General features: G+C 38.6%; 1 protein-coding gene across 2 annotated transcripts in view; it reads left to right on the plus strand.

Moving 5' to 3' along the window:
* The first annotated feature begins 2480 nt into the window (after nucleotides 1-2480).
* Nucleotides 2481-13216, plus strand: part of cntln (centlein, centrosomal protein) — a 111626-nt gene continuing 100890 nt past the window's right edge. The window contains exons 1-4 of one of the 2 annotated variants that reach the window (XM_028019169.1): nucleotides 2481-2878; nucleotides 8436-8524; nucleotides 8615-8797; nucleotides 10592-10676. In XM_028019169.1, coding sequence (XP_027874970.1) covers nucleotides 2798-2878; nucleotides 8436-8524; nucleotides 8615-8797; nucleotides 10592-10676 — 438 coding nt within the window. In that variant the 5' untranslated portion in view covers nucleotides 2481-2797. The remainder of the gene's footprint in view (nucleotides 2879-8435; nucleotides 8525-8614; nucleotides 8798-10591; nucleotides 10677-13216) is intronic. The other variant, XM_028019168.1, reaches the window with a different exon arrangement.

The following is a 13216-nucleotide window of genomic DNA, read 5'->3' on the forward strand; positions in this document are numbered from 1 at the left end:
AAATTTACTAAAAAATAGAGTTTGTATATTCTGGGCAGTGAGAGGAAACACAAGGACCGGGTTATGCAGGTGCATGAGGAGTGATGGAGGCTCATTCTTAGCTTCCATGTGTTTATGTATCTGAACAAGGAACAAGGGGAAGGCAGATGTTGTGCATTATGTGCCGGTCTACTGCCTCTGAAATTGGCCCTGCAAATGAGGATCCTAATGAAAGGCAGCCTAATCATGCTAAGTCAATTGGATTTAGTCTCTTTTCGTCCGTGTGTGTGTGTTTGTGTTGCAGTGAGGCCGAACCAACATTTGTCAGACTCAGAAGCACCGGCAGTCATCATATTTCTTCATTTTCCTCTCCAGCCCCGCGCTCCAAATCTGGACGCACAGTTAAATGCATTAGCCGCACAATGTAGCATTGTTGTCTTGACTCACCACCAAAATAAAGACGCCAAATGGCCTCTGTTGCCCTTCAGAAGAAAAGAAACAAATTTATGGGCCAAAATATGCCGGTGTAAGGTGTAAGTGGGGTTAAGACTAAAGAAATAAATGTGTTTGGATAAAATTCAGATCATATCTTTTCTTATTGTTATTCCTCTGAAAGATGAACACTGATGTAAGCAGTCTCTAAATGTAGAGCAGGAGGTTTTATCCTGGGATTTATTTGTAATTTTTTATAGACAACATTTTATGTATAAATTTATGATACATTACTCCCTTAAATAACGTTTTGATTGTATTTATTGTCTCCTTAAGTTAAAAAGAATATGGGACAGAAACTTGTAGGATATTTTTATATAGATCAATAGTGTTGATCATGACGCCACCTGTCAGTCATTCTATTGGTCAGTTTGTCAGCAACTGACCAATCAGCGGTTGGTATTTGTCCTGAAGTATACACCCCTAATCTGAAGCAGCTGAACCTCGTTAGGTTTGTTATGCTAACGCCTGCATTCATAAAGATTTCAAGGAAAACTATAGGAAATCATGGTCCAATGTTGTCAGTGTGGAACATGTAATCCCTACAACCTTTCGCCAGAGCATTTAGAGGACGGAATACTATTTATTACAATTCAAAAACCCAAAGAAGTCTGGAATAATGCAAGAGATGGGTCGAGGCCTGGAGCCGACCTCTTGTCCAGTTGAATAAATCTGTGATTGAAGGCAACCACCACATGTTCGACTGTATGAAGGTAACCAGTAGTAAACATCCCATTTCTCGTCATAACGACACTTATTGATAGCAATGCTTGATTTTATGAGTGTAAATACCGATGGTAGCGCTGTGGCAGCGTGAAGACATGTGCTGTAGTAACTGTGGTATTTACATTTTAAGCACCTTTTTATGCTAATGTGTATTTTTAAGCATTTTCCCGAAGGCAGATTTTCACAAACTGGTATTATTTAAGTCATTACTCACCCACTTTGTACAAGCAAAATGCATCCGACAGCTTTCACACTCTCATCCAGTGAGACTTTGTGTCCCTCATTCTTCCTAAGGCTACATAATGTTTGGGTTTTAATGTTAATTTCTCCATTGTTTCAGGCAAATAACCTTACAGACCTGATGTAGGACTCCTTGGAGGATTACTTTGCCTGTCGCATTTGCCTCTGTTTGGCCAGTAGGACAAACATGACTCAACGCATTGATTTCCACTACTTTTGCCATTATAACACTATTTGGTTGTCAGAGTTTTGCTCTACTTCCTATGGGGGCGGAGCCTGCGTTATGTTAATTAAGAGCAAAGCCAGTTATAAATCAAAGAACAGAATGCTTCATTTATTGGAGAATCAGAGCCAAATTCAAAGTGTCACCTTTATTAACTTCAATCCTCAAAGTAATTTTGAAAAAAAAAATGAAGATATATAATAAAAGCTCCCCTGAAAACAGAAAGTGTAAGTCACTTAGCCTTAGAATTTATTCACATTAACAAATCTCTGCAGAATTTATTATGTATTTGCTTTTTCTGGGAGCAATACAAAACTGAAGTCAAATTCCTTGTTTGTGTGTATAAACGTTAATGCTTGATGAAAAAGCCGATTGTGATTTATATTCATTATGCCCCAATGTTTCAGGATCCTAACATCACCTCTGTTGTGCTGTTATGACAACATCTCTGACAAGATTTTTCAGAGTTGATGTGTCAGAATAAATCCATCCATCCATCCATCCATTGTCTGTTCACCCTTGTCCCTAATGGGGTCGGGAGGGTTGCTGGTGCCCATCTCCAGCTACGTTCCAGGCGGGAGGCGGGGTTCGCCCTGGACAGGTCGCCAGTCTGTCGCATGTCAGAATAAATACTAAAACAAAACCATCTAATGGGTATTATACAGCTTGAAACATTTACTAAACTTCAATTTTGACTACGCAACAGCCATGATTTGTCAAAGTATCAAGCTAACCTTTCATAAACTGTACAAACTCCACCTGCTCGGTGCGCCGTAAGCCGCGCCGGCGTTTAAATGGAGTGTGCGCAGTTGTGAAGTGAAACGGAAACGGAAAACGAAAACAGCGGGCCGGTTTGAAAGGAAAAACTCGTCGCTGTGGTTACTGCCAGGGGGGCGTCCAGGAAAGTTTAATTCACCTTTAAAGAGAGAGAAGAGATTGAGAGCTCTTAGAGCATAAATATATGGGGCATTTTAGCATTGTTTTAAGGTTGTCCGTGGCGATGACGTAACGCTGTTAAACTGTAAATATGACCGTTAGGAGGCTAACGTTAGCAGAGTTAGCCAACGTAGCATCGTAGGATGCCAAGGAGCTTTTTCTAGTTGGTTAGTTTGATTTTCTTTCATTGGTCGGTCCAAAATGTGCTCACACGAGAGCAGTCGCGTCCTGGTTCTGGAGGAGGAGGTGAAGAATTTATCAGAGGAGTTAATTCAGTGTCAGGTATGTATACATATACTGTACATACATACAAATCTAATGTAGTGTCTGCTGTCAAGAAGGAAAAATGTCTAATTTTGCCTTCTTTTCTGTTTTTCTTAAACTAATTTCCGCGGTTATTACAAATGTTTCCAAAGTTTTATATACTTCGAGATAATTGAACTACTCAATTCATATATAAAGCACCAATTAACAAATGTCGTCTGAAATGTCACCGCATTAAGTTTAATTTATTATTCAAATTAGTTTAAAGTTTTTCTTTCTGTCTCTAAGGAAACCCAGCAGACTGCATTAAATAATTGGCTGCAGCAATCCCTCATACTCAGCATGCATGTAGCGACAGTAGAGAGGAAAAACTCCCCGTTAACAGAAAGAAACCTCTTCATAACATAACTAACATTATGTTTTATGTATTAAAAAAATTACAAATTCCCCACTAAAATATTTAAATGGACACTTTGCATGCCAGTTATATATTGAACCTTAGTTTGACGTCACATCCGACACAATTAAAAATGCCCAAAAGACTAAAGCTCACATAGAGTAGTACAGAAAGAATTTTTTTTGTTTAGTCCAAAATTGTGCAAATGCCATCAACACAGTTGGATTAGTAGAAATACCAAATATTCTCCAACACCTAGAGCAGGGGTCTGCAAACTTTACAAACTAAAGGTCTCATTTAGAACCACAAATGTTACATAACGTCTTATGAAAAAACAACTTAAACTTTTTAAATGAATATCTACTATAGAAAATATAGGGTCATTTTTAAAGAACTATCATTTTATATCTGTTTTAGGTCTTAAAGTAAGAAAATGTGAACATTTACAAAAAGAGGATCGAAGCATTTTCTTCTCTGGGATGCTGATATTTGTGGAAAACGATTTAAACGAAAAAAAGTGTAGTGATTAGAAAACAATAACAAGTATTAGTAATACTTCATCATTCTTTTGTAGAAATTTAAGACAAGATTTATTCCATGGGGGAAAAAAACAACTAAAAACAGCTAAAATCTGCATTTTATTGTTTGTCTACATTTTTAAAAAATTGGTTCTGGACTTTTTGCCAAATTATTAAGAGAAAAATTATGAACGAGTCAAAGAGCCACAGTTTGCAGACCCATGCACTAGATGCTTCAGTAAAAACTAAAATAAATGTTGATGGGCATCTCTGTATGAACTTTTGTTTTCACTTTGTGAGTCGGTGATTTCAGGATTCCCTGCATACTCACCACCAGGTGGTGTCTAATAACAGGAGTGAAGTGACCCAGCATGTCTTCTTCTACAGGTAGACAGACTGGGACATCAGCTGGCCTTATGAGGAGATCCAGCACAGAAACACACATTTAATCTCTGTCCATGAGTTCAAGAATCTTGCAGATTCCATCTGTAATTCATTGGCCCAAGTCAGATTTTTCATAAGTGAATCAATGCAGTCAGATGCTTTAAAGAGAAATATTCTTTACTTTAGGGAGGATATCAGTGCTGCAATACATGTAGATTTATCCCATTACAAGTTTATGTATAACAACTTTAAATACTTAAAGACTAAGGAAAATATATGGTTTAAGTAATACATTTCTGTTTTTTATATACAATAAATTGAGTGGGGGGAATATTCTGTCCTCTTTTTCATCTTTATTTACAAGTCTTTGAATATTTTATTATTAATAAAACTGAGAATTTACATAAAGTTTAGAAAGTAATTGTCTAATGCAAGCCATTCTAACTTAAAAACACACGTTGCATTGTGATTTGTGGTTTTAGTTTGCTGTTTTCTACAGTTTTTCCCTTCATGTACTTTGTATAAAGGAAAATATCAGTTTCTTTGGTAAATATAGCAGATTTGAATTCAACAGAGAGACCTTTATCTGTTTCATACTGAGCTGAAAACGCAGCGAATCAGAAAACATGCTGTTTATTGATGTGTTTACAAACTGAAAATCGTGGGAGTTTTCTGTTTTTAAGGATTCAGTGATCACATCATAAAAAAATTCAGATTTTTTTGGGTGTTTCACTGGTTCATTACAGGTCAGAGCTGATCTAGGAAAGATCTAGAGCTGTTGGACACTTGTAGATCGATTGGTGCATCACTACTAAAACCTGTGCAAAACACAGTTTTTGCTGCATCTGCACTTCTTGTTCACATGCAGGGTTTTTAACCATGAAAACAACACTCCATCCAAGTTAGAGCACAGGACTACAGTAAATATAAACACAAACATATTGGGAATAGTAAATATACAAAATGCCTTCTCAGAAAAACGCACTACTTCATACAGCTCACCTTTATATAAAGAAACTAGGATATAGAAGAGATACGGATAATCCAACCCAAACCAAATGGAGCAAATCACAACTTGTCATTTTGATCAGCCTTCATCAGGATGTTTCTTATTATGATCCTTCTTTTTTTTTTTTTTGGCCCGGCAAGGGGTCTTTTTGTGGGCTCTAGTGTCTCTTTTTTCAAAGTAGGCTGACAGGAAAGGGGGAAGGAGAGGTGGGACGACATGCGGTAAACGTCGTCGGGTCTGGGAGTCGAACCCGCGACAGCCGCGTCGAGGCTTTGTTTGCCTGAATGTGGGTCACGCTAACCCCTCCGCCACCACGGCACGCCCATTATGATCCTTCTTAACTAAAGAAGGAATTTTGGTTCATTGAGTCTCTGAGATTCCCTTAACTTACACTAATTCAGACAGATTAGGGCCTGGACTTTGATTGGGCCATTGCAGCTCCTTCATTTGTTTTTTATTTTACTTATTTGCTGCTTGAGGTTATTTTCTTGCTGGTTTTGATCAGATTTCAGACAAATGGCTTCTTATTCGCTGTCCAGGCCCAAATCATCGCCCTGGAGCGCCGTGATTTGCAGAGATCTGATGTAAACTGCTTCGGAAGGCTAATAAATACATTTATAAACACGAAAACAAAGGATATAGTTTCTATTAATTATAGTTTTTTCCTATTAATTACAGTTTTTATTTATTTTCAGTTAATTTTTATTTCAGTTTTTGTTATTTTGTTAGTTTTAGTTAACTATAGTGGTTACCATGCTGCTTCTGATTGGTGCACAGAAACGAGGACGCATGTGAGAAGTGCCTTTCTCTTTCACCTGTCTGAACTGTGATGCTGTTTATTCATCTGCGCCGAACAGTGTTGACCTCAGCGCTGCAGCCTTTCGTTGAACTGGCATGGAGACCCTCCATGTTTGGTGGTCTGTTCCAGACAGAGCGGACCATCAGCGATTCTGTTTATCTAATAACGGCCCTAAGATGTGCAGTGTACATTTTTAAATAGTGACATTTGAATACCACTGATGTGTTAAGTCTCGGGCATGACGCAGTTCAGGACGGCCATTAACTACAAAGAGACTCGTCCGTCAGCCAGCAAACGTTCCGGCTAGAGCCAGCTAATTTTCCTAATACGCGTTGAATCGCAGTGGCTCTCTCTGGTATGTTTAGCCCATGGTGTTCCAGGATTCCAGATTTAGGATGAATAATTCATGCCATCATCAAACACTCATTGAATGTATCTTTAAGCGCGCATACAGCGGAGGAGGGCACTTGATGAGGGTCCTCGCTGAACACTTGTCAGCGGAACGGTTAATGGCAGCCAAAGGCCAGGCAGGCGGAGTAAACCAGGCCGCCTAATTTAATCATTAGCTGCGTTACAGTGTTGATTTAGTGAGACCCCCCCCCCCCCCCCACCCCCACACACACACACACATATCGCGGATACATACAGACTCAGAGATCTACATCACAGTCCTTCCTCTTTATGTGTTCAGCTCATGGCCTTATCAAGGTCTGACGCTGCCATTTTACTAAATAATTGATTAGACACTTTTTGAGAAGGGGCTTAAAATTCATGTACTAATTGGAGACCAGTAGATTCCAGTGGGAGGGATGGCTTTTATCTTCTGATGATGTGAACATAATTTATCAGATGATTTTTATATCAAGTCGATTTGGTATAATTCCGTCTTTTAATGCCAAACGTACTTTTTAGATGTCGCTCATTAGACGTAGCGTTGCGTGAAAAATATTTGGAGAAACCGGGACGACAGTCTGAATTGGAGATGCGTTTCATGACTTTTCTCCCTGACATCAGCTCTGAGTTTGGTGGAAAACACGAGGCGGGCCGCCGCGTTTTGATTCGGATCCCCAGCAGTCATAAATAGTTCATAATGACAAGTGTCAAGTCTCTCCCCGCGAGTCGAAGGTCACATCTCAGTGATGGAGACCGTTGCAAAGAGGGGCGCATGATTAGAGCGGGCAGGCCAGATGAGAAACTGTTTTGTACAAGTTGTTTAAATAATTGATTGACTTCCCTACTGTCATATGCTAATGCCAATGAGCATCCTGGTTAATCTTTTATTTTTTATTTTTTTCCCAGCCAGAAGAGCTCTGATGTGCTGCTTGCTTTTCTTTGACAGGCTGATTAAAGTCGTCATATAATGTATCATAATTAGGATGGGGTATTTATCGCATTGTTTATCATTTATTGTAAAACTAAATGTCCTGTTGTGGTGAGAATTTTTGATTTATTATAGATTTCAGATAGTATGAACAGAAATGTTATTTTTGCTATTTTTTTCCACAGGCAGATCAGTAAATTTAAAAATATGATTATGTTTGGAGTTTGGTGATATAAATCACACTCTTAATAATAGTATTTGTGTTTGTGGCACTATTAATTCTGTGCCATGCAGTCCCAGCAATATAGTTATCTAAAATAAGTAAAAAGTAGCTTTTTTAACATAATCTTTATCATAATCACAATTATGTCACAAAATATTGCAAAAACATTATCGGTCCATATCGTCCACTCCTAATCATAATTGTCAGAGCTGAAACATTAAACCATGTCAATCGTGATGAATCGATTATTAAAATAATTGTCAACTAATTTAGAAATCAATGAATCGTTAATTGAAGTAGAAAGACTCAAAAAGGGTCATTTGTTTAAAGAACAACACACTTAGAGCAGTAATTAAACCAAAACTGTACCAGATAGATATACATTTCACATTTAAGATTTTAAAAAACCCCTTTGTCTCTACATATGTCGCCTCCAGAACTTGTCAAATGGCAAATTAGCTAAACCTGGATGAAATTATGTAATAAATTATATCCTACTAAGCACCTTTCGCGATCCAATTATTAATGAATTGATTGAAAAAATAATCACCAAATCAGCCCTTCACTGTATTGATGCCAAGTCAAACAGAAAAGACTGAACTGTTGATGTTAGAAGTATTTTTTAGCTGCAGATTATTTGCTACAAAGCGTTCACTAAAAGAATGCTGTTGTTACATTTTAGGCACTAAAATGTTTATTTTCTTATTTAAAAATGGAATTGAATTATTATTTTATCTTCATCTTTTAATGTTTCTAATGTATAAAAAGACTTAAGTGAATGAAAAATCTACTGAATGTCACTTTTTTTTAACCTGATTAATTTACAGAATAGTGGATTACTAAAATAATTATTAGTTGTCACCCGAATAATGATATATCTCTCAATAAAAACATGAACACTTGATTTCCTCGATTGTTTTGCAGGCAGACAAGGAGTTTGTGTGGTCTCTGTGGAAACGGCTGCAAGTGGCAAATCCGGACTTGACCCAAACCGTGAGTTTGGTGGTGGAGCGGTGAGTGGCTTCATCTTTCACAGCTCAATGTTACTCTATCTCACAAGCCACGAAAAATGTGTGTGAAAGTTTTTTTTCTTTTTTTTAAAGCACCTACATGGGTTATGACGGAATCAGGTGCAGATGCTGGTTTAAGCCCTCTTATCCCCGCTCTCCCAGTTCAAACAACGGAAACCTCTTTAATGAAAACACTTTTCCTCCGCTGCTCTCATGCTGGACAGTTGAAGCATTCCTGCCAAATGCTCGTCTTTACCGGATAAATCGTAAGATGGAGTAAGGCCTCTTTTGCTGGATGGCTAAGCCAGATGAAAAACTGTGGCATGGGAACTGTCGGCGAGCGCAGAGGGGCTTCCTTTATCCTCATCAGGCATATTTGGACAAATAAGGCAGTGCCATGCAGCCGTGTTCATTCCCAGGGAACTTTTTCACATTTTGTCACGTTACGGCCACAAACTTCATATAAACCCACATGAAGTGGAGGAGAAATTTAGTATGACTTTCAAAATGATTGACAAGTAAAAAATCTGATAAATGTGGTGTGTATTTACATTGTTACTTGTTTCTGATTCAATTCAATCCAAACATATTTTATGTATCCAAAAGGAAGATTAAATGTTTCTGTTATTCATATCATCCAAGTATCTTCAAAGAGTCGTCCACTTTAATCAAACTCCTGTTTGTTTGACTAGAAACTCAGCTTCGTTTGGGGAGGTGTGAATGAGCAATCGAATTCTGATGCGAATTCTGGTCCATCTAAAAACCTCAGTCTGGGTTCGGTTGAAGTGAACTCTGATGCGATTTGAATGCTTCTGTGAACACCAAGTGGACCGGACACCGCTCCCAAAGCAGGAAACTGACTGCAGAGCATGGCATTCTGGGTGAAAGCAGCTAAAACAGTGGTTCTTAACCGGGGTTCGATCGAACCTTAGAGGTTTGGTGAGTCGGTCTCAGGGGTTCGACGGAACCTCTGCCATGGAGGTCAAGACACACCCAACTCATTATGCAAATCTGATACTCGGAACAGCTTGTGTACTTGTGTACCAGTAAAAAAAAAAAAAAAACCTGTCTTGAATTTGGAAAAAAATCATATTTGATTTATCACTAAAGAAGGGTTCGGTGAATGTGCATATGAAACTGGTGGGTTCGGTACCTCAAACAAGGTTAAGAACCACTGAGCTAAAACAAACGCACGTTTCTAGCTTTTTCAAAGGGTTTGGTTCGTTTAATATACTGCAGTGTGAAGGAGAACCGCAGCAGCTGAAAAATGTCTCGTTTCCGTCACACTGCGGTGTGATGGAGACGGGATGCAGAACAGCAGCTCTGAGGGCCGGAGTTGGGCCTCCACGGTGTAGCAGCAGTAGCATGCACAGAGTTCCTCTAGTTCCGCTGCCTCTCATTTTCTACTCCACACCCTCTCCAGTTTCCTGTTGCCCCACAGGAAACCCATCAAAGTGCACCGGTCCTCCGAGACTGCCGGGGGAACATGCACCTAGAGATCGTATGTGTATTGTATAATCTAATGCGCGGGAGGATATTGACATGGTAATTGTGTCGACTCCAGTCAAGCGCCCGTGCCCAGTGGGAGCTGCCATTCATCCCTCCTTCCTCTTACTGTGCGGATCGTGTAGAGTGATTGGTTGGTTGCTCAGGACATGGCGAACACAGCCCCGTGTATGAGGAAGCGCAGCTAGGCCTGCCTGTGCTTGGGCCCCTCCCGGGACAAAAAAACTGTTGTTCCATCGCCGACCAGCGGAGAAGGCTGATCACAAGAAAAGGCCTTAGAGATGGAGGTGCAGGAGGAACAACGGATCTGGGAATTAACGGGTTTGTTCCCATTGGTCCAAAGCAGTTGAAACAAACTGGTCCCAAACTGAAGGCTTTTTTTCCCTTTTGGTTCATTCAAAACGCACTAAAAAAATGATATTTGGATCATGGAAATTCACAAAGTTTTGAGCAGCTCCAAAGTCTCACAGTGATGAGGTAAAACTAGTAAAACTGTTTGATAGTAGTTTTTTTTTTTTTTTTAACAATCTTAAGATGTCGTTTTTGTCTTGACTTTTTTCACAGTGAGAAGCAGAAAACTGAGATGAAGGACAGAAAAGTGCTGGAGATCCTGCAGTCCAAAGACTTCATGATCCAGGACCTAGAACAGGTACAGAACAGTCCGATGAAACCTGTGGTGACGTTTCTTAGGCTGAACAAATGACCAGCGACATGAAACTACAGATAAAAACAGAAGTTTAAATAACAAATCACATAAAAAGGCTCCTTTTTTTCCTCACTTTCTGAAGCGAAATCAAACCATTTTATTTGCTAATTTCTGACCCTCAAGATGAGTTTGTGTGGCCCTCAACCACAATTCATCTCAGACTCTTGGTTTACTTCATGTAAAAGTAAATGTTAGGGTGCAATTTTCACTGAATCGAGGCTTTTTTAAAAATCACGCTAATACAAATCAGTCTTGTTTCTTTTTTTATTATTACAATTTAATTTGGTAGTAAATAAAACCGCAAACATCTAGTGATGTTTACTGGAAAACAGGCTTTAGTAAATAAATAAAACAAGTGTGACTTATTTCTTGTTGATGAAAGTATACACAAAAAGATAATCAGCCTAAAAAATTAGGAGATTTTATACTGATGTGTTTGTTTTGCATCTGTCTAAATCCTTTATTTTTACTTAAATCAGACCAATTTAATTGTTTCATTAAAGTATTGTGTGTTTAATTTATAGTTCAGCAGGGAAAAATGAAAAAAATTAGTTTTTGCAATTTTATATAAATAATCAAAATTTTGTGCACTCAAGTTTTTTTTGCATCTTGTTTTAGTCCTATCATTTAGAAAACTGATGTTTCTAGATTGGAAATCAGACTTGACAGATGTTTTGAAGCGTCTCCCCAGCTGTGTTTGTCTGCCTGCTGTCTTTTTCCAATCAGCTAATAATTTGCAGTGATAAGGACAGTTGTGTATTCTGCTCTAACATCATTCCTTCACTGAGGCCGCTGTGCGTCTCCTTCATTAGCGTCCCTCATGGAGGAACGGCATTCATTCTTAATGAGATGGGCCGTAATGGAGTCATCAGCCTGCCTCTGCTTTTTGACATTATTCTCTTTAGCAGCCATAACAGTGGCTCATGGGAGCAGGCGCTGAGACTTTATGGAGAACTTTTAGTTTAAAGCAACTTTTGTGCTTTTAGATGCTCTTTTTGTTTGAAAAGCTCAATAAAACCTGAGATTCGTGTCTCTTTCCTGCCGTGTCTCTTGGTTCTCTGACATTCATCATCCATCACAGATTTCTTTCCTTCCTCTTTAGAGACACGATGATCCACTGGATCCACATGGGATCTTGAATTGTCTCCTTGTTTCTTCCATTTCTTTTCTTGTGCTTTTTGTGACATAATTTGTTTAGATTTTCATTCTTCATTGGGAAATTTCCAACGCTAATCTTTCTCTCCTAGATATTTCGACTTTGGTACACGATTTTTCCACCTAGCTAAGCTCCGCTAAGGTTGAAATTGTTCTTGCCAATCTCATTATTAGCATTTGAATTGATATCCTGCTCTACAGTATAAATCTCTATTAAAGCCCTCTCTCTGCAAGCTAGAAGTAGTAGGGAACTCTAAGTCTACTTTCTTGATATGCGGACACAGTTTCCCTCCAGATGGCAATTAATTGCATCCCAGAACCCCGTGTTATTTGAGAAGATGTACCCACAGAAAGCCACGGATTACCACCCGACGCCGAACTTCAGACGATGCAGTTAGGAAGCCATCCTCCTCCCAAAATAATATAAATGAAACATATAGTATTATTAAGCCATCTCTGATTTTCTTCTTGTTCTATAGCCGCCTCTTCAGCTTTGCTAATTAAACGGTTTTGTTTTGCACAACGTCGCTCGCATGAGTGAGAATTAGCTGTAGAGTTGCACTGATCCAATTTTTAGGCGCCGATATTGATTCTGTCCTGCCAATTTAGATTTTCTTCAGCCCTATGACATACGCGCGCGCGCACACACGCACAGATACACACACAACATCACATGTACAAACACACGACTATATAAACCCAAGGAGTGCATTTGTGAAAAAAAATCCAGATTTTTTAAAAGTATTACATCTTCAAAAGCATTTAACTTGATTAATCGATGCCTTACGCAAACTAATTTGTATTTTTAGTTTTTATTCATTAATTAAATGTAGCAACACAAACCATAAAAGAAATCTGGTGTCGGTTTCTTGATGGAGTTGGAACGTCTAAATCCAGTGAAAAATGAGCAAATATGAGATTATCTCCATTTCTGCTTAAAAGTACATCAGGCTGCTTGTGTCTGGGAGCTTCAGCCTCCATGGTTTAAATTATCGTTTTTGTTTTTCAGTATTTGACTTGACAACCAGTGGTCAGAGTGGATCAAGGAGAAATTTGAGTATTTTAATTGGTGGCTGATGGATCATTGCATCAATCTGAAGTCAATCTGAATAAAAGAGGAAAAGATGTGAGAATGTTGTACGACTCAGACATTTACTTATCTATGCTCCAGTTTATGAGCCAATGCTAGTTTTTCTTTGTTTCGTTGAACTTTTAATTTCGCATCTGATATGAGACTCTCAAAGTTTGATCACCTTAAATAAAAATGCCACATCTTCATCATACAGCAGTATTTTATCATCTAACTTCTTCTAATTGTTTTTATTTAA

Source organism: Xiphophorus couchianus, chromosome 5 (genome assembly GCF_001444195.1).
Source record: "Xiphophorus couchianus chromosome 5, X_couchianus-1.0, whole genome shotgun sequence".
Classification (NCBI taxonomy): Eukaryota; Metazoa; Chordata; class Actinopteri; order Cyprinodontiformes; family Poeciliidae; genus Xiphophorus; species Xiphophorus couchianus.